At 41.0% G+C, this 22,474-nt stretch overlaps 1 protein-coding gene across 2 annotated transcripts in view; it reads left to right on the forward strand.

Moving 5' to 3' along the window:
* CLIC5 (chloride intracellular channel 5) overlaps positions 1-22,474 on the forward strand; it is a 70,495-nt gene that overhangs the window by 18,450 nt on the left and 29,571 nt on the right. Inside the window, exon 1 of one of the 2 annotated variants that reach the window (XM_064707116.1) lies at positions 171-500. The exons of the other annotated variant lie outside the window; for it this stretch is intronic. Coding sequence (XP_064563186.1) covers positions 438-500 — 63 coding nt within the window. The 5' untranslated portion in view covers positions 171-437. Of the gene's footprint in view, positions 1-170; positions 501-22,474 lie in introns of those variants that run through there. 2 annotated transcript variants of the gene reach the window in all.

The following is a 22,474-nucleotide window of genomic DNA, read 5'->3' on the forward strand; positions in this document are numbered from 1 at the left end:
AACAGAAACGCTGAAAACAGGGAAGAGCAGAATTATTTGTTCAGAGACCGATCCTGCCGTAGGTACCAGGAGCTTGTCTCCTCCCCTCTGAGTTTAACCCCACCCTCTGTTTTTTTATGCTCGGGGCTATTTTGGGCAGGCAGCAGGGCTGCAGTTCTGACAGATGAGGATACTGTACCAGAGCACAGCAGCACTTGTTGCTCTGAAGAACTACCGTAACAGGGACTGCTCCTCTGCTGCCTGCCTTCTCTTAATTCTTATTAATTTAATTGCCTGCAAACTTGTTTACTCCAGTGCTTTCGAGCTTTATCACTACAAGTGATGTTTTAACAGCTTTGTGGGAGCGGTTCACAAGGGAAACTCGCACGCCGGTGCAGTGGAAACCTCCTTTTGCCACTTAATATCAAGAGATCAGCTGGTAGCCTTAGAGGTGAAAAATGACAGACTCTATTGCTGCTAATGGGGAAGGAAAGGACCCTGAAATTGAGCTCTTTGTGAAGGTAAGTTGCGCTGTGAACTGGACACTGGTGTGACTCTCAGATCGGCTCAGCTTCTACTGAATAATCAAACTTTAATTTTGTGGTGCTGACCAGAAGCGGTGCTGTGGCAGCCTGTTATCTCCTGCACACACGCTCACTCTGCTTTCTTCTTCGTGACATTAGAATTAGGTAATGTTGTGGAGGGAGAGTCAGAGTTCCTGTGTTTTATTGTTAATTCTCTCCTCCTGAGTTTGTTCTGTTATTCTTAGCCTGCTGCCTGCAATGTACTGTGTCCTAACTTTAGACTTGAGGCTGTAGGCTTCAGGTTTTGCTCTATGAAATCCTGACTTTCTTTTCCATTTTTGGGAAGAGCTGGGGGGTACCAGGATTTGGTATCTCAGCAGAGGCTGTCGGGTCTGAAATGCTGATGAACCATAAAACAATAAGGACTCAGATAAGCTGTCAGTCTTTTGATTATTTATTGCAATGCTTCCCTTTTTTTCCCTAAACCAATAAAAACTTAATCAGTTTTTACTGTCAGTTTCCTCAGACTGAAGCTCATTCTGATTTTATAGAAGAGTAACTGAGAACAGAAAGCAATTTAATGAAAATATAGAAAAAATACCACACCTTTTATGTGGTAGGGTTTCAGAATGTTTCAAGTTGTGTATGACAATTAGTCTTGGGCTGTAAAAACCTTACCACTAAAATCAGTGGCACGGTTGAAACCTGTGACACATACAATCTTATTAATAGCAAACTTCATGCAAACTCTTCTCAGTGAAGAGCTCAGATTTTTTGATGTTCATAATGTTTTAAGGCCTCTACACACATTGAGGCTGAGATACCCTATGCCCACGTAAAATCATGGAATGGCTTGGTTTGGAAGGGACCTCAAAGATCATCTTGTTCCAATCCTCTTGCCATGGGTAAGGGCATCTTCCACTAGACCAGATTGCTTAAAATCTTGTCCAGTCTGGTCTGGAACACTTGCAGGTGTTTGGTCTCTCTGAGCCTAATCCATTCCTGTAAATCCATTGGATTATTACTAATATGTGGGAGTTACCTCAGACCCTTAGCAAACAGAGCCCTGAATGATTAGGAAAGCAAATTCCAACCCCTCCCTTCTGTCAAGATGAGAGTGTGTAATTGCTTTGTACTCCCTGATGGATATTTTGGGCTGTAAGTTGAAATGTCAGCCACATCCATGATGTGTATACACAGCCTCTTCACACATCTTCCAAAACCAGTCAGTTCAGGTGCAGGTGCTGTGAGTGAGACTGCAGTGAGGTCTTTTTCCACAGCAAACAGATTTGACAAGAATTTCAGGTTCATAAGAGCCCCATAGATACTTTTTACAGAGAGCTTAATGTAATAAAATGGACCAGCATGACTCCATACAACCAGACACCTCACCTCTTACAAGTTGTTTCTACCAAATTGTGTTTAATGGAGATGTTTATGGGCTAAAAAATAGGTTTGTGGTGTTGTTTGGTACTCTGTCATCAGTCAAATGTGTGCTGGAATGGAAATATGCAGCTACTGATTTGTTTTAGTGCTCACACTATTTCACTGAGGCTGACATGGATGTTTGTGATATGTGGTTCTTTGACTGCATCAGTTGTTAAAGTGAAGGTCATTGCTCAGATTCATTGTGTGAAGCTCTGGATCTATAAGATACTGGGGAAAATGAGTACTGCATTAAACCAGGCCATGCCACTACCTGAAGATTTATAGCTCCAGAAAGAACATTTTTAGTAAAGTGACTTCCTGCATAATGCATATTACAGAATTGCATAGAGACTCACATAAAACTCAGAGCTGGAACAGAAGAATTAATTGGTATCTTCCTGGAGACTTTCCATTTAGGTTAAAAAATTGCAATTCTTGATGTTTTGGAAAGGTGCCATTAATTTAATTAAAAGTTTAAAAGGTTCTATAGTAAAGCATGTGACCAGAGTATTAAATTATACACCTCAGAAGTTCAAAAATAAAAAGAGAACATCCAAAGGAGAGACAAGCTGAAAAATATGAGAATGTAAGAGAGTCATGAACAGGTGAAAACGTTTCTGGAGGATGACTGCAAAGAATAGAATATTGGTAAGGTAAACAGGAAGGCTGATCCAGGAGATACTCTGCAAAAGAAAAGAATTATTCTGCCAGTTTTAAGGCAGGAAAGAACAGAAAAGTGGGAACTTCTGGAGGACCATGAGATACTGGGACAAGTGGCAAATGTAAATATACTGGACCACACTTGAGGCAAGTTCTGACAGCAGAGGATGTTAAGATCAATGAGCAATTCCTCATTTGAGTTTCATAGAGGTGATACTTCACCCAAGGAAGAGTTCTGTGCTGCATCCCTGAAGGAGCACACAGAAAAGGCAGCAACAAGTGAGAAAATGTAGGGCAGTAGACGTGGCCTGCTGGAAACTGTATCTTCCACAAGCCCAAAAAAACCAGAAAGGGCTGTTTTTCACCAGCCACAGTGTCCCCAATAAAAGCATTTTCTGTCTCAGGTTAAAAAAAGAAAGGTGTTACACAATTGCTCTATTTCCCTTTGGTGTTTGTCAAGCAGGAGTCAGGCAGACAAGCAGGGAGCAGGGCTGTAACCAAAAGAGCTGCTCTGTAACCTAATGCAGGCTGGCTCGGGAGCTCCTGGGCTGCACAGACGGGCTGGGCACCGCCAGGACACGGCTGAGCTGCTGTGGCAGGCACGGGTTAGGTGGTTATCACACCTATTTGTTACCATCCCCATTGATTTCACTTGTTTTCTAACGGTGCCCCAGCCTGCACCTGTGAGATTTTTTCGTGAACAAGTGTTTGTTCTTGCAAGGTGCGTGTTTGAGAGCAAACCCCCCAAATCTGGGGCAGGACACGAGGATGGTGGGAGGGTGAGCTCTGCCAGGGAGGTGGTGCTGCCTTGATCAGATGTGCAGCTTGTATGAGCAGGCCTTTGCTGAGCACTGAAACTCTCCAGCAGCAATTCCCTCTCTAAACTTGTTTGGCAGGGAATTGGGGGAGGCTGCCACAGAGGAGGGTTTGATGCGGGGTGCTGTGAGACGTGGGGAAGGGAACCTCGGGAGGTCGGGCTGCTCTGTGCTTAACCCAGCTTGTTGCAACTCAGGCTGATTTCAGTCCTCTGTGTGCTGGAGAAGCAAAATGCTTCTGTATAAACAACAGTGACACCCTGCTGGAAGGTATATTTAGCTTTTCCTGGCAATCTTGCACCTGTATGCGTGAACATAATGGCAAAATTGAAATAGTGCTCTTATTACATGAAGTAATACAATTAAAACCCATGAGGGAGGACCGCAGGACTTTTGTGGCTTCTTTTTGTTTGCAGTGGAAACAGGTGTTTCGATGTGCATTCCTTGTCTTTCAGGATTAGAGTAGTACCTAATATCAAAAATTAATTTGAAGGGAGATACATTGTACCCATGGAAAACAAAACATGATGCAGAGAGGACTGCATGCTCAGAATGCAGTTTAGAAAGCAAACAAACCCACAAGTGAACCAAAGTAAATTTAATTTTAAAAATCTTCCTGCTTTTGAAACATTCTATAACAAGATATATCTTAACCCCTGTTTCTGATAGAGAAAAGATGATGATATCATGGGGGTAGGAGAATGTGTGGTAAGCTGGCAGGCAGAAGGAGTCATTGCTGTGGCACTGATGGATTAATATTATGGGTATGTTCGTTGGTGTCCTGGGCTGAACTCAAATCAGAGGGACCAGTCAGTCAAGGGAGGTGATTCTGCCCCTCTGCTCCACTCTTTTGAGACCCCACCTGCACTGCTGCATCCAGCTCGGGGCTCCTCAGCACAAGGAAGATGTGAACCCACAGGAATGAGCCCAGAAGAGGCCACAAATGAGATCAGAGGGCTGGAACACCTCTGCTATGAAAACAGCTTGGAGAAGAGAAAGCTCCAGGAAAACCTTATAGAACCTTCCAGTACCTAAAGGGGATAGAGAGACACCTTCCACAAGGGCAAACAGGATAAAGGGGGATGGCTTTAAGCTAAAGGGGGCTAGGTTTATATTAGATTTTAGGAAGAAGTTCTGTATTTAAGGGTGGTGAGGTCCTGGGACTGGCTGCCTGAAGTTGTGAATCCCTGACAGTGTTCAAGACCAGGCTGGCTGGAGCTCTGAGCAGCCTGGTATTGTAGAGGGTGTCCCTGCCCTTGGCAGGAAAGTTGGAATGACATCACCTTTAATGTCCCTTGCAACCCGAACCAATCTAGGATTAGCTGAGCAAGAGCTTTTGCTTAAATGTGCAAGGCTTTACTTCTCAGTGTTCACCCACAGTCGTACTGAACACCCTTCTAGGGAATGTGAAGGTGCTGCAAGTGTAGAAATCAAAAGAGAACTCGGAGGCCTTGAACTTCCACAGTCTCTACTTCAGACATTTGACATTCCCCATCTACAGCTGACTGGGCCTGTTAGGATTATGTCCAAAAGTGATGGCAAGATTTAGTACCAAGCTTACTGCTCTGAGTGAATGGGTCAGTCAGAGAGCCAGGACAGAGCAGTCACCCACAGCAGTGTGCTCCAGCAAAGCCCCGGGAGCTGCTGCTCTCAGGAAGGTGTTGCTGCCCTTCTTGTGGACACAGTTATCCCAGAAATTATCTCAGGGAGCAGCAAGATGGGTGGGGTTTTGTTTTGTTTTGTTTTGTTTTAAGTTATTTCTGCTTGAAAGGCGATTTCAAACCAACCTTGGTTTGGATTTTGGTGAAGTGTTGTCACATAGCCTGAAAGGAAGATATAAAAAAAAGTGTTACACCTGTTACAAGCAATAATTCCCCACTGTTAAGGCTTTTGTGGTTTTAATATGAGAGAGTCACTCTGATAAGAAAACTGATTTCAGTTTCAGAATTTCAGGGTTATCACAACCAGTACTGGCTTTGCAAACAGGGAAAGATAACTTGGTAGGAGCCTTTTAACCCTTTATAACAAGACAAGCTCTGCAGTGTGTTTGATTCACAGACTGCCCTCAAAAAGTTGGTTTTGCTGATGATTAGAAATCAGAATCAGAAATGGAGGGCTCTAAGTTAATTTCTGTTTCCTGAGAAGTGTGGGTATTTCCTGAGCTCAGCTTGGCTTTAATACAAAATTATTCCTATGTTTAGCTCAACTTTCTAGATAAAAAGGAAATAACAAAGATAAAAAAAGCACAAGGAAGAATAATGACACTGAAACATCTGGCCCGACCTGTCTGGTGCTCCAGGACTGACCATAACATTTTTTTGTTGCCAAGCCTTTCACATTTTGAAAAAGCTACAACCACCCTACAAAGCAGATGTGTACAGTGTGTGCAGTCTCTGACACTTCAGCTGTCACCCTGGACGTGGTGGCAGCACAGGGTTTGCTGTGTATCTTGAATTTTTACCTTTTGGAGCTGCCAAGCAAGTGTTGGGCACCATGGTTTGTGTCTTCAAACTGCTTTTGGTGAGGCAGTTCATGATCAGCAGCCTGTCTCCTCCTCAAGCATCCTGGCCTTGTGCTTTGCTATTAAGGTTACAAAATTTACAGGGTTTTCCAGTAGCCTGGACACCAGGGAGGAAAATAATTTTTATTAGGTTTGTTTAAACATCTGTAAAGGAGTTTTGAAAGTTCCATGCAGGGGGACTTGAGTATTTCAGTGTAGTGGTTCTGCTAAGATCTTGTCAAATCAGGAGTGACCACAGTGACAAATCAGTAACAACTCCACTTCCGACCTGCTTAAATCAGGGAAGTGCCATCTGGACTGCTGTTATTTTTGCTTCTCAGATTTTTTTTGTTAAGCATTTTCAATAAAATAATTAAAAAATAGTCAGAGGAAAAACATCCATCTTGGCAAGAATTATCTTTGCTTTAAAATTACATATTTAAAAAATAATTCAATAAATTGCCATTTAACCACCTAGCAAATGTTTTAAAATTACAAGTTGCTTGTTTTTCCTTGTGATGAAGAAAGACAATACTTTAAAGAAGCTTTAGCCTGAGTTATACAACCCAGCGTCTCTGTGTCTGTGTGTCTGTTTTGTCTCTGAGCTTTTGGAGGTTTTGTTTTGCGTCAGGACAAGGGCCTCGTTGGTGGGAATATTAGAGACAGGCAGTAAATTGTTTAAGCAGGCCAAGTTTATAAAGTGACTTGGCAGGGATATATTCACTATCCCAGCCACCTTGAACTTGGTCTGGAATGTTGTTAGGATTGCCTGGGAAACTAGTTCTCAAGTTAAGAAGGGATTTCCAGCTGTGTGTCCTACCTAAGTTCAGTCTCATCCTTAGTTTATGGTTAAAGGTGAGTGATACCCTGATCTGCCATGGTTTGGGAGTTTTCCTCTGTAAACAGTTGTGACTACTTGCTTTTTATTAAACTTGATGGTATTGACATACATGTTACTTATGATCAAAACATCTGATTAAAAGGAAACATATTTCAATGCTTTGTTGAATATGCATACTTTCTTTAAATGGGATCCGTTAGAATAAATAAGAATTCATAAACATTCAACTTGGGTCATAGCCACAAAAGCAAGTCAGTTTTGTACTGCTGAGTTCAGTGGCAGCACAATTAGGCCTAAGTGTATTTGAGATCTTGTTTAAACTCCACTTGCTAGCTCCTTCCTTTTTTCTGGCTTTTCTAAGCCACACAAATTGGGTAAATCCTGTGTTTTAATTTAACCATTAAGAACTGGTGATACTTGCAATTATTATTGCTGGTACTTAGAATTAGCCCCCAGTGTGCCCTGGGTGCTATATGTTTAGCTGCAGGTTGCTCTTTTTCCATCTCTAGCAGCTCCCATCCAGTCAGGCTCCCAGGTTGCTGTGTCGTGGTTCAGCAATGACAGTGAAGCTCCAGTGTCCTCAGGAAACTTTTATTGGCAATACATGGCTCTGCTGGGACTAATCCAGACCAGCAAATGTCACCGGGATCGTTTGACATAACACCCCAAAAATACACAGGGACCCTTTCCAGGAGAGCAGCAGGAAGTACGTCTGCCCTGCTCCAGGGTTTCATGTTGCTATCAAATCCTCCTGCCTGTTAAATAGGGTTTAATGGAAGGCTGTGTAAGGGTTGTTTAGGAGAGCACATTGATCATCACAGCAACAGTATCATGAAGTTCTTGTGTGGCACATAATTCTTCAAAATGTGGCAGATATGAGCAAAATAATCCCAGCAGTGCTGCAGAGGTAACAGAAACATTATTTTGTTAGTAGTGTTTCCATTGTTCAGCAAGGAGCTCTGGTAGATTTTTCAAATCACTCCTTTTTAACAGAGTTAGGCAGATGTTAAAGGGCTGTGACTTTATGTGTTAGTTTTGTACATGAATAATAAAAGGTTTCAGTGATAAACTTTTTTATAAGCCAAGGTTGACTTAAAGTCAGGGAGAATCTGTTGGGATAAGGAAGGGTTTGGTTTTGTGCTGGATTCAGTCTATAAATCTTACATGACATAGGAAATGAGAGCCAGTACCTGAAGTGCTGTAGTAGGTTCTTTGTAAGTAGCTTGAAATGATTTGTTTGGCACAGTAAAGTTTCATGTGGTAATTTCCTTATTCCTTTTCCTTCCTTGTCTCTTGTTCTCCCCATTTTTTTGCTCGTCTGTGTTGCTGACATGAAATACAACTCATCTAGATGGGGTAGCAGGAGTATATATGTACATCTGGAGCTATGAGTTTAAAAAATCTGGTTTTTGTATATCTGAGGCATTTAATCAGCATCATGTATTCCTGGCATGATTTTTATATTAAACTTAAGAGTTGGAAATTATTACACTGGAACAGAAGTAATTCAAAGTGCATCCAGCTGTGTTTTGCAGTTCCAAAGCCAGTAATTTTATCTCATAATACCTAAGGGTAGAACTTAATCTAACTGATTGCATTTACAACATGTCATTGCTGTTTGTTGCATAACTTGATTGCCACTACACACATAAATGTAGAATGATGAGTTGATAGGACTTTTTTCGCTCTTAAAGATTCTTTGTAAATGAGTATTATTGAGAGTCTCTCTCAAGAATAATTTCATTACTTATTTTTTGAAGTGTTTATGATTTCACTCTTCTGTGTGTATCTATATTTTAATAATGGTGGTGTTCACTGGCTGAAGTCATCTTCCATGATTTAACATGTGTTCTTCTTTGATTCGGTGACTCTGATGCACCACAGAAATCGTCATGGGTACAGTGTCATGAGAGATGTGCTCAGAAAAGAGATTTGATCACAAAGCCCCCTGAGCTGCAGTTCTCTAACACACCTTAGCAAAGCTTTGCCATGTTAAAATGTCCCCAGTGTTGTCAAAATCCAAATCAACAACTTTTTTTTTTACTTTCCAGTCTATGAACAAATGAGCACTTCAGCACTTTATCTTAATAGAAAGCAACAGCACAGCTCCCATCATTCAAGCCCTCTGATTTTTATTATTTTTCTGATCAAACTGTGAAAAGGTCCTGCAATGTGAATTTTACATGCTAAGCTCAGTAATATTTCCAGGTTTTGACCCAAATTCTTCACAGAACTTGTTTACTTTTGTGCTTTTCTGCCTCCTTCAGTGACCCAAAGCAAGTGTTTCAGGCTCTCCTCACCTTGATAAAATGCTGATACCAGTCCTTCTTTTGTGCCAAGTTTGTGCACATGTGTTTCATCTTCTCTGCTTTTCCTGCTTGTTCTCACACACAAACAGACTCCTAAATTTATATCAGTCTTGTAGTCCCCATGATTTCTGTGTTGGTCCCCAAATCAGCCTGGTTACTTCTTAAAAGATGTTGTGTATCTGGAACTCAAGGCTTCTCCATTTTTTTTCCCCTGTGCACCTGATTTCCAAAAGACATTAAAATAACTCCTTTTTATGTATTTCTGCCAACCCTTCATAAAACTGAAATAAAGCACTAATTGAAATGCATTTCAGGAGGGCTGTGTTGTGTTAATGCATCTGTGGGACAGTAGGAGTTGAAACTGCCCCTGCTGTAGCTACTCTGGTGTAAAGGACATTCTATTAAGGAGGATAAAGGTGCTCAGATAGTGACAATTTGCTCTTCTAAATCCTCATCTTGATAGATGCTAATTTTGTGTGCAGTGCAGATGACAGAAGCCCATGGCATTCACCTGTATGTGCTTGCTGCAAAAGTTAGTTAAAATGCTCAAGGCCTAATGTTCAAGGCTGAAACTGATTTTCATTTACTTTAAATTCTATAAAACTTGCAAGGATATTATATGGGAGTAGTAAATTTCCCCCCCTCCCCTTGTATTATGTAAATCCTGCTATAAAGAAACCATTTCTTAACTATTTCTGTTGCTTCTCTTGCATTTCATAGAATCATAGAATTGTTTGAGCTGGAAGGGACCTTAAAGATCGTGTAATTCCTTCTCCGCTGCCCTGGGCAAGTACACCTTCTACAATACCAGGTTGCGCAGAGTCTCATCCAGCCTAACCTTTAATATTTTCAGAAATGAAGCATCCACAACTTCTCTGGCCAATTTTTTTGTTTCTTCTGGTCTAAGAAAAACATCTCACTCAGGTCACTGTTCGCCAATATCTCAGGTGTTAAAACCTGTTCATGATTCTGGGAATGGGATTTATGCACAGAGGAAATTTGCTTGATTTAGGTGTGGCTTTATTTTCTGTTTCATTTAACCAAGAAGATGCCAAAGGAGACATAATATTTTTTATAACTTCTGCTGCTGGTAAGGACATAAATGTAATGCTCTACTTCTTGGAGAAGGGCTCATCACCTCCAAAGAGACTGTGCTGCTGCAGGCTCACAGTGGAGTTCAAAGTATGAGGAGCTGATCCTTGTGTTCTCCATCTCAGAAATCTGACAGCTGAGTTCAACAACTGTCTCTATTGAGAAAAGACTGTTTAGCATCAGTTTTAAATGTTTAGAAGATGGATTTTTTTGTGAGTGTTAGATTTTGTTTTTTTTAATTCTTAGTAGTAAAACACAGGGTAATACTAGCAATTCTCCAAACTTCCTAGATGTTGATAGCAATTAAGCATCCTCAGATCCCAGTTCTGCAAAGGAGGCTGTGCAGGCTGCTCTGTGCTTTGGCAGCCACCTCTGTGCATGACTCTCTTTGCAAAACCCATTCCCTGAGGTAAAAAATAAACCCAGATGCCTTTTTATAGCATTTCCAAAGCATTGTACAGTACTGGTCAGTACTTTACAGGTGCAGAAGCTGAGAAGCCATGACCTTGTGCAAGGAGGGCCAGCAAGAACTTCACCTATGCTCTGTCCTTTAGGCAATAGCTCTTGTGTCCTTTGGGTTTTGTTCAGCATTAGCATGGCTGATTCAGTGTTCCTGATTCAGGCTCAGTAATTCACAGTGAATAGCCCAATAACAAACACACAATCATACTAATCACAGCTATGCATTTTTACTTTCTCTTTTTACCACTGCTATTAGTAGGGAGGGGTCAAGGTTGAGATTATCTTTTGACTGGGTATTTTAAATAACACAGAGCTTATGTGTGTTAGGACATTGGAAAAGAAGTCGAGAAGAATAATTTTAAGGTAAAATATTGCTTAAGATTGCCATCCTGAAGGAAGCCTTTCTCCTTTAATTAAAAGAGCAAGCATCACTTGACTGCAATATTAAATGTATCTGTGGGGTCTTTTTAGTACAGTGGTAAGAGGTGTAACAAGACAGAGAATCACAGAATGGTTTGAGTTGGAATGGGCATACAGACTGTCTGTTTCTAATCCCTCTGCCATGGACAGGGACACCTTCCACTAGGCCAGGTTGCTCCAAGCCCCATCCAACCTGGCCTTGATCCCTTCCAGGGATGGGGAATTCGCAAGTTCTCTGTGCAACATATTAATAGTTAAGGTGAAATGTAATGTCAGAGTAGGAGTAGGCTTAATAGTAATTGTAAAGGTGATTACCTGTTGGAATGAGCCACCAAAGAAGCCATGCCCTGTCTGCCTCTGGTTCAGACCAAGACTAGATATGCTGTAATGAAGCATACATAGCAAGGGACAAGAAAGGAATAAACACATCAGAAAATCTGGAAACCAGCAGGGCATTGCTATGGAGCAGGTCTTGACAAAACAGAACAGGGCTTGGTTGAGGCACAGAAGTAATCTTTGCTTTCTGTGTCTCTGAATGGCAGCACAAATCTGGTTGAGGCTAGTCTGACAGAAATGATGCTGAGAGGCTGCTTACGTGTCCTGGGTGTGATAATGGAATGTGATTAATTCAAGTGCTGGTTAAATATGGAATTGCTTATCTTACCTTTGTTTATCAAACCTGGTTATGCCAGGGCCAGACTTTGGAAGGGCCTCCAAAGGCTGAGCTGATGATTGCTGTGCCAGTACAGGTCAGACCTTGAAGATGAGATGAGGAAGAGCAAAAATGGGAGAGAGAAGAGTGGAATGCCTTTTCTGTTTCTGTCTGTCATTGCCTAAGTCATGCCACAATACTGTGCCTTGGCTTCATCCCCTATGAAATGTCTGCCCCAACATTCATTTTCATATCTCTGTAGTCCAGTAGCATGTCCACGTAAAATTTCCCCTCTTTTCCCTTTACACAGATGAGTGACTGTAAAGGCTACCCAATCATTGTGGATTAACTCCTGACAAAATACTGAATTAATTTTCAGGTTGGGCTGGTATCTGAATGGCTGGCTCTGTATGGATTGCCAAGCTTGTCCTCTTCATGACATTTTAACACCCAAATAAACACCCTGAACCTTGACATCTAGGGCCTGTAGCTGTTGTTGTTCTGCCTGCTGGTGCGTGCCTGTACCTGTGTATTGTCCCAAACAAGTGGAAATCAGAGAAACCAGCCCTGATGGATCATTGCTATTGTTGCTGGTGTTTTTCTAGATTGTGCCTCAATTTGTGTGGGTCAACAGGCACGTTGTGTTCCTGCTTTCCTTTTGCTTTTAGCTGCTGAACGGGCAACTTCAAACAGATGCAAATGCATATCATGGGGGAAATTATCTTCTTTCACTGCCCTGTGTTTTGTGATGAGCCATTGCTGCTGATTCAGTGTCCAACTGGAGACCTGTTTTGCTTGTTTATTTTATTTGTCGTATTTTTTAAAAAAGCTCTTCCTGAATGAAGAGGAATTGAATCATGGAATATTCTTGCAGGTTCTAGGTTCTCTCAGAATGGCAGTTTTAGTTGTTTTTCTGTGCTTAGTTCTTTCCAATGCCCAGACATGCCAAGAGGATTCAGTGCAGCAATGCCCTTAATTATTAAGTCTATTTTCAGTCTTCAATTGGAATTTGGTTCATTTTAATTCACTTTTTATTCTGAGTGTTAACTCACCCATGCAGTTTGACAAGGAATTCTATTTTGCCCTTTCCTGTACCAAGATGTGCTAAATTTGAATTTTTGTTTTTGTTTTCTTTTTTATAGCAATATCTCTGAGTCTCACAATTTAGCTCTGGATTCAGTCCTAGGACTGGGTCTTGCTTGAGGTTCAAAAATGATGTTTCCTCTGCATTAAACATTCTGTACTCAGCTTGGTCCAAGACAGAGCCACAAGGAGCTCCTCAGAGTGCACAAATGTGATCTTCTATTACATGCTTCAATTCCATACTTACAAATCTTCCATTACTTCTTTCTCTAAACATTCCATGAGTCTTCCTGCTATTCAGTCTCTACTAAAGGCAGGTGAACATGGGTGTGGGAAGCCTTGTTTCAGAGTGGGAAGCATCCCCTGCCCATCCTTGGCTCCAGCCGCCCTGTGACCTGTGCTTGTGGGAACGCCTCGTTCTCTGGCTGAGCAGAATCTCTGCTCGATGCCCCCGTGATTCAGAGTTTATCTCAAAACAGATGATTCAACAATAATAATATATCGTAGAAATGCTGACTGTAGACAGCTCCTCATGTCCAGCCTTGAAGAGCTGGGGAAGGATGTGGCCAAGATGGGAGCCATGAAGAAGTTATGTAACTTTTATAGAAAGCTATATATACTTTTATGAAGTTATATAAATATTGTCATCTTTATAAAGTTATAATTAGTCCCATGACATCTCTTTCACTCTGGTCACCAAGGATTAATAATTTTTAACTTACTAAAATTATTTGAATATTTATTTAACATTTATTTAAAGCCATATGCAGGATCTTTGAAAGTGAGTGCAGCATTGGTACTAATCACCTTGTGCCATTCTGCCACAAAAAAAAAGAGATTTTGTACTAACAGATGTTTAGCTCTGCATTGGAAGTGTGAAATTATAGGATTTCTCTTACTTATTTTTTGAAGACCACCCATGTGTGCTTGACATTTTACAATAATAGGGGGAAAAACAGTCTCCATTTTAGAGAGAATTGTAAGTAAAGATTAAAAAAATAGCTTATTTTTCAGATCTTATTCAGGTATTTGAGGGAATTAGGCCCAGCTGTACACAAATGTATAGAAAATGTTCAGAAATTCTCTTGCCAAATCCTGGTTTCTCAATTACCTGATTAACCTGGATTGTCTCCAGAGAAGGTGGCACCTTCTTGTGAACTTAACAATAAATGGATGAGGAGATTTAGAGAGCATGACCCTTGTGTCACACTCCATTTCCACCATATCAAAAAGGATTTGTTTGATTTGAATAAAGCAGCTGGGTAACAATGGCAGAGAAGCAGAGTGGAGAGCCAGAGGAAGGGATGGGAGCTGGGGACAGATCCTTGGCTGCTGTCACCAAATCAGGGGTGAAGCCAGGGAGTGGGGAATGGGGCTGAAAGGTGAGGGGCATAAAGTGAAATAAAATCAACAAGGTGATTATTTTCTTGTGGGGGAAGAGCGCAAGCAAGAGACATTTTGGGAAGAAGGCTACTGATTGCTTCTGAGGAGGCTGTGGGAGGAAAGAACAGGCTGGAGAAGAGTTCTGCTGCTCAGCCACGCTGGAGTCACTGCTGGGCCTTTTGGAGGGCGCTCCACTTGCAGCATGGGGAACTTAGGAGTGATAAGAATAAAAAAAAAAGATTATATTTGGAATTAACAGCGTCATCAAGGATCCCAGAAAGAAAAGGACAGACAGTAAGAGGGGATGAGGTGCTTAGGAAAGTGCAGTTGATTATTTTGATGAATAGCATTGAATTAAACTTAATTAAGCTTTGGTTTTGGGTTTGGTTGTTTTTGTTTTTCATGCTGTATAACAGGATAAAATGAAATCAGAGGAAATTCACTCTCAGCATCAGGTAAAAATTTGTTTTGAGAAAATTATCAAAACTGTTTCTTTTTAAAGCATTTCAAACTGGCTCAAACGTTACAGACAAAGGAATTTAAGAAATCATCCTGCACTGGGATACTGAGCAAACAAGAAATGTGTTCCAGACTTCTCTCTTTGATCTGTTCTTTTCTGTTTACAATATTTATCATACATTAAATTCAGAAGCCCATTGTGCAAAAAAATATTTGTAAATTCTACTTTTACTAATACACACACGTATTCAGAATTTCTCAGTAGCTTTTGGAAAGCACCACTGTTTCTTTTCTCCATCATTTGATACTGAACACACACATTGTTTTGCTTTTAGGTGGATCCCAAGGAACGTTTACTTGCTGTTTGTGTGTATATCTTAGACTCTTGCTTTCACTGCAGGTATTTCTACTTATAAACTCAGAACTTGCTCTCTGTTTCTTGTTTAAGGAAATATTCAGAGGGAATGGCATCAGAAAAAACTGCCTTGTAGTGCAATGTCCCTCTAATGGCTAAATATGACTGCCTGTCTGTGTAGATGATCAGATAAACAAATACAGTAAGGAACAAAATATGAAAAGTAAAAAAAAATCCCCTTGATACTGAACTCTGTAATTATTTCTGTGTGAGTAGCTGGAAACCAGAATATTATTTATAAGGCATTTTTATTCTCAGGGCATTAAGGCTTGGCCCAAATACCAGTAATATTGTATTGACAATTAGTTTATTGGAGTGATCGTGGGTTGTGCTTGGAAGTCACACGTGGTGCAAACATCAAACCAAAGCCTGCTTTGGTTCTGTGGTTTGCTGGTCCTTGGCAGCACAGTTTGATGTGCTTTCAGGGGAAGTCAGAAACACCCATCACATCTCAGGATGGAGCTTCCCCCTGCCCTCTGCAGGGCTGTGAACTTTGGAGATGCAAAAGGAGAGAGGAAGGTCTGGTCCTGCCCACTCTGGGACATGTCCTGTGGATGGCCAATTGCTCTTTTAACCCATTCAGTATTTTTATGATGTTAATAAGGTACAAAACAAGACCCCCCCAGGACACTTTATGGGATCAGCTGGTATGGTAAATGCCCTTATCAGCAACACCCAGCATCCAGACCTTTATTTGCAGTGCCTGCAAGTGACTCTCTTTCCTAAGACTGCAAATAAAGTCATGGAATTTCAATAAATAATTCAGCCCTGGATCTTATTTCAGGTTCAGCGTTGACTTTCAGCACCTGGCTGCTGTTATTATTTGTTAGTCTGATATGCTGCTTAGAGGCATGGAAATTTGGCTGCTATTCACCAACATTTGCAGAATATGCTGTGTGGCCAGATTACTACCCCTGGCTCAGAGATTTTTAACAGACATCCAAATTTAAGATGTGCCAGATTTAATTCTTACAAGAAAAAATGCATGGAGGATTCTGGTACTGTAATGGGAGCTCTGCACAGATCCTGTTGTGGAGAAACACCTGATTTGCACCTGATCTCCACTACAAACAGGAATAATTTGGCTAGAATTTGCATTGCCTATGACACATTTTGGCACTGATCTCTCATTTTATTTTCAGCAGCTTCCCCAAGGGGAAATGATTTTTTTTTTGGTATCTAATTATCTCTCGGGATATAGAATCATCAATATCTGAAAGTATTAAAATTGGTGCTTTGTGAATAGCTAGATGAGAGTTATTCACAAATTCTTTCTTCAGAGCACTTGTGGTTTTAATCATTTATTAGGAAGAAACTAGTGAATCCAAAGTATGACTCTGCTTTCACTGAAGTCAGTGGAAAATGTAGTGGGAATATTTAGTGTGAGTACTGACTGTTATGGAATTAGATAAGGTACATTATCACTGAATCATAGCATTTTATGAGTTGGAAGGGACATTTTAAAGGTCATCTAGTATGATTCTCCTCCAGTAATCAGGAACATCTTTAACTAGCTCAGTTTGCTGAGAGCCTTGTCCAGCCTGACCTTGAACGTTTCCAGGGATGGAGCATCCTCCACCAACTCCATTAGGATATAACCCATCAATGGATGTGGCACCTAAAGGCAAAAACCCCAACAAGATCCTGCAGGCTTGAGCTTCCAAAATGAAGGAGCTGCATTATGGATATGCGGAGCTGAACAGGCAATGCTATCAAAATCTTGCAGGACAAGATCCTTCCAGTGCGTGAAGGGAGCCAACGGGAAAGATGGAGAGAAAATATTTACAAGAGTCTGGAGTAACAGGACAAGGGGAAATGGCATCAAACTGAAAGAGAGCAGGTTTGGATTGGATATTAGGAAGAAATTCTTCCCAGTAAGGGTGGTGAGGCCCTGGCACAGGGTGCTCAGAGAAGCTGTGGCTGCCCCTGGATCCCTGGAAGTGTTCAAGGCCAGGGTGGGTGGGACTTGGAGCAACCTGGGATGGGGGAAGGTGTCCCTGCCCATGGCAGGGGGGTTGGGAATAGATGATCTTTAATATCTCTTCCAACCCAAACCACTATGATTCTAAGTTTATTTATCTTAATAAAAGGGATTTGTGACTTCCTTGTTCAAAGCCCTTACTTCTTCCTGTGAGATACACCATTGTATCCAAAGCAACCAACAGTAGCTGATGCTTCAGCATCTCTATTGAATTTTACCAAAAAAAATTGTGATAATTTTCTAAATACTGCTATGTCCTGACTCCTCAGATCTTGTCACTAAAGTTCCTTCCAGTTCTTGAACCCACGTGCATAAATGCAACTGATAGATAAGAAAAATATTGCATGTATAACTGATGTGACAGGTTAGGTACCTTTTGGAAAACCCCAGAAAAGGGATGTTGGCTTCCTTGGGAGCAGGAGCTGCTCCCTGCAATGCAAGCAGGCAACGCTAGAGGGGATTTTACTACCACTCTATGTGAGGCCTGTGCCTCTCCCAAAAACCCTTCCAAGATACATATTATAGTTCAGCCACAAAATATTGGCTACAGGCTGAGCAAAATCTATGTTTGTATGATGCAAAAGGTCAGGAAAGATTATGATAATTGTTCCCTCTGGCCATGAAACCTCTGAGTGAAATTCTGGTACTGTCAAAGTCCTGGGCAAAACTGTCATTGATTTCACTGGGGCCAGACTTCATCCTGTGCAGGTCAGAGGGAGGCAAAAGTCTGTGCCACCAAGCATCCAGCAGCAGGAGCAGCTTTACTGTCAGAGTCACTAATATATACTGTTAAAAAGGATTTTTAAAACATTATATGCCCCCTCTTTGCTCTGCAGCAGGATGAAATAAATCAAGACCAGTTTTACCAGCTTCTTTTGGTTTTCTTCAAAGCCTCCACTAGATGCAGATTACACAATCTCCTTAGAAAGCCTGCTTTGTGTTTCATTAGTCCTATAATTACACTAGTTTTTTCCCCTCCTAAATCTTTGGTGTTGCAAATTGAGCAAAATAGTTAATCCCCTCCTCTGTGGGCATGAACAACAATAGATCATCATGAAGAAGTCTCATGCATGCTTGAGGAGACTGTTTTGTTGTAGTAGAGCAACACGTGTACATCTCATTAACTTGTTGCTGTTTCCTGTAGAGGCACAGAGAGATGATTCACATTGTGATTTACGTAAAACCTCCTTCACTTTTCCCTCACCAGCTATTCCCCATCCTGCATTTTGTACATCACATTTTGTTTTTCTGACATCTTACACCTTGGAGTTTATTTTGCTGGATTTCATTTAAGTGATTTCAGGCACTTTGTTCCAACTTCTTAGCATCACTTTGAGTCTACTCCTCTCCTGGGAAATCCCAGTAACCTCTCTGTGCTTGTTGTTGCCAGGAAATTTTGTAAAGTTCTGTCTGTTCCTTCCTCCATTTTGCTAATGGAAACATTAAATATGACTCATCTTGTCACAGACCTTTATGGCATCTCTATTTGTTATGTGTTTATGTGCTAACAGAAAACTTGGTTGTTGCTGCTCCATAAGTATTTTTTCAACTACTTGTACAAGCACTTTGCAGAGGTTTCATACTGGTCTTGTTTCCTGATTTTGTTAATGAAAATATGGTCTGGATTTGCTGTCGTAAACCTTACAGAGGTCAGCTCTAGGTTCATGCTTCTTCTTTCTTACCCAAAGTGCTGGGAAACCTGGCAGAGAACAAAATGTACTTGGGTTAATTCATGTTATTTGTTCCTGGTATGTCAATGTTGTCTTTTCTTATCAACTTTAGATTTCCACATTCACTTGTGAGTTACTGTTACTCATTTTTTCCGGTATCTTTCTATATGTTAAACTTATACAGCTGACATTTCTTGAGTTATTTTCTTGTTCCTGTGATGTCTGACTCACAGTGAATTATTGATGGGTCCCCAAAAAGCAAAGCTTTTAAAAGCTGTTTCCTGAGGTTGCATCCAGTGGCTGATGTGGGTACCCAGGATCCTGTGCCAGGATCCTGGTGAGTGATGGGAGCTCAGTTGCTTTATTAAATTGGAAAAGGCTCAGGAAGAAGTGTAAAGGATGATTGTTGTTTGTCCATCAAACCAAGAATGAAACACCTGTATTTTCAGTCTTCTATGTTCTGAAACACAGGAACTTGGTGTGCAATCTGCTATGACAAGAATGGGAGTTTTTGGTTATGAAGAATTTCCAGATTTTGCTCCAAATTGCACTAAGTCTAAAAAGCCCATTTTAAAACATTCACAGCATTACTGAACAGAGGCTGTGGTGGGGTTTCTGTGAGGAGGGAAACTGCAATAGGAATTTTAGAAGGAAATTTTGTCTGCTGGGTGGGCTGCTGGGCAGCCAGGAGCCCTGAGAGTCCTGCATGTTGTGACCACCCAGCTTTGTGTGGTCCCAGCACCTTTCCCATCCTTGGGGGCTGGCCAAAGACCACAACTCCAGGTGTATTCCCCAAGGTGATATGGCCAAAGCTTTCATGCATCTCCATCAGGTATTTGTCAAATTCCAAGTGAGCTCCTCGAAGAATATTCATCCAATGGAGATTTTGTTTTTGAACACTGAATTTTTTGTGTAGTTGCTCAAGAAACTCACAGTCAGTGATACTTCCCTTTTACTGAGGCTTTTAAAATCAGCTTTTCATTTTGGGTTGCTTGTGGCATGATTTGCCAAGTGCAGAGAGTTGAGACTTGTGAGAAGTCAGCTGCCTTCAAATTGTCTCACAAGATCTAAAACTGTTAGCCACTCTGAAAATGTCAGCCTGCATTTAGCACCCATCCTTTAGCTTGTACTTTGCTGACATTAAAAGAATATAAATACATGCTCTATGTGATTTCTTTCTACAGTACTGCTGGTGTTACTTAATGACTCTCACTCTTCTGGGGGCTTTTCCTTTACACATCACCCTCTGAAAGTCAGTCATGGTGCTCAGAAGTTCCTCACAGCAGAGCAGGCTGCAATATGGTCTCTTGGAAAAAAAAATTGGTACCAAGCTTTATGTGTGTATATATATATATATATATATATATATATATATATTTGGTGTAGGAAGTTTTATTATAGTTCCCACGACTTCTGATTATCTGATATTAAATTCTCATTAGGTTGACTGCATGCAAAGCTGAGTAACAGATCCACAAATATAAATGAAATGAAAATAATATCATGTTCTAGGGTGTCAGACTAGTCTATGCTCTTCTACTCTACTGATATTTGTCAAGTCATGGAGCTTTAGAAGAAAGCAGAAGAGGTGGTGGAATAACATGGAATCCTTTCCATGTGATCAGACCATTCACCCATGTCTAGTCTGTAGTTTTCTAAATCTAAACTGCACATGACTGATTGAAGTTCTCAGACATCACAAGCTTTATTTCAGAGCAAAAAATATTTCATGCAAGAGCAAACACAGTGGCCAGTGGCTCCAACAAAGCCCTTGAGGCAACTGGGACCTATTTGTGCAGGTTGATGCCTCTGCATGCAGCTGCTCTGCTAGCAGGACCTCAGCTGATGTGGCAGATGAATCTGATCTTCAACTGTGAATATCCTAAACCATCATGAAAGGATTCTCTGGAAGAAGCCAACCTATAGGACTGATCCCTTCCTGCCCATGCTGCCCCTCATGTGGAAATAAAAAGTTGAAAAATCAGGATTTACCAAACCTATAGATAGTATTTGTCTTGTCCTAACTGCATGATGCCCATGGGGTCCCTGACCTGCAATTCCATCTCCTGAAAGTCCTGAATGCCTCAAGAGTACAAATGCATCTCTTCCAAAGCTGCAGAGATCTGAGAGAGCAGTTCTCTTGGAGATGCTCAGCCCTGCTCAGCTGCTTGGAACTCAGTGTGAGAAGCAGCTCCCCTCAAATTGGCCAGCAGCACAGGCCAGTTCAGCTTATGTGCATCTGAAATATATGCCTGTGTGTAATGCCAAGCTTGGACAGCATCTTGGCTGGCTTTTGGGGAGCTGGCTAAAGAGTCTCACCACTTCCTTTTTGTTTTCTTACTGCCCTGACAGCCCTTCAGGCAAGGCTCTATTTTTGTTTGACATATGTGCACATGGTCCATTTCCATGTGTGTGTGCTTAGGGACATGTTCCTGCTCTATCTTGTCCTCCTTTGGAAGGCTGCTGCCCACAGCTTCTCCTAGCAAAAGGAAATCTCAGGAAAAGTCCAATGAAGTTGAAATGCTGCAGAGAAAATTTATTCTTGTTTTTATAGGCCCCTGTTCAGGAAAGTACTTAAGTATGTGCTTAAGTCCTATTGAAACCAACAGGACTTAAGAACATGCTTAAAGTCAAGCATATACTTCCTCTGAATTGGGATGTATTTCAGCACATGCTTAAATGCTTTCCTGAATCAGAGCCACAGTCAACAAGAGTGTCCTGTGATACACTGGGCTTGTGAGACAAGATTTACTTCTTACCTAAGACCTACCAGTGCTGCTCTATGAATGTGCAGTTCTTAGCTTGCCTCTTGGTTGGTGGCACTCCAGAAAGCTCACTGGCTTTTGCATTTGGATGAGAAATTGGGAAGGAAAAAAAGGACAAGAAAATGGAAAAAAAAATAACCCTTACTAAAGCAATACCTTGGCATGTCTGATCTCATGTTGCAACCCATGTTTTTTCCCCTACAATGGAGATTTGTGCTATTGTGTGTGTGGTATAATTACTAAGACAGATTTTTTTTCTCCTTAATTGCACAATAAATAGGATATTTCCTGGCCAGCTTTGCGTTTCCAATAGGATTTTCACTTCCCATTTGGGCTCTGGGTGTAAGGAGAGTAAGTGTCAAAAGGCAGGAGCTTTCCCAGTTTTAAAACAGAGAGGATGTAACCATGTGTAATGTGAGCCTTGAGTTTGATTGTAGGGATGATGAAATCAAATCCCTCCTTAATCTTTACTGGGAAACATTTAGGTGAATTAGCCTGCTTGTTTTTGTTAACTTGTTAAAATCCTTTAAAAAAAAGTGTTTTAATGCAATCAAAAATACCTCCTTGCTTTACCCCACAGTCTAACATACCTCTGGACCACGTGCAGAGTGACCTCAATGCAGTGAAAAATGAAAGAAGGAGGATAGATAAACTCAAATACATTTCTTGCCTGGAAAAACTGCAGTGCTTTGCCATATGCAGTTCTTTCCAGTGCTGCCATTTTTAAGCTAGATGCTTAGTCATTATTAATGATGGTGTATTTCTTTGAAATTCTGTATTTTGGGGAAAAACCTGCAACTTGTCTTTTTTTCCTCCATTAAGGTTAGTTAAAATAATATACAGTTGTCTGTGTGTATTGCATGTACCAGTTGGTGTATTTTTTTGGAATATGTGAGGAAATTTATTCCAGTTATTTCATTTATAGCAAAGCATTAGCTTGAACTTGAGAAGAGCTCCTTGTTCACATTGTTCAGCTGTGCTATGCAGTGGCTGGAGGCTTTTGATACTGCCATGACTTCACAAAAAATACTTGACA

The sequence above is a fragment of the Zonotrichia leucophrys genome, chromosome 3, assembly GCF_028769735.1.
Source record: "Zonotrichia leucophrys gambelii isolate GWCS_2022_RI chromosome 3, RI_Zleu_2.0, whole genome shotgun sequence".
Lineage (NCBI taxonomy): Eukaryota > Metazoa > Chordata > Aves > Passeriformes > Passerellidae > Zonotrichia > Zonotrichia leucophrys.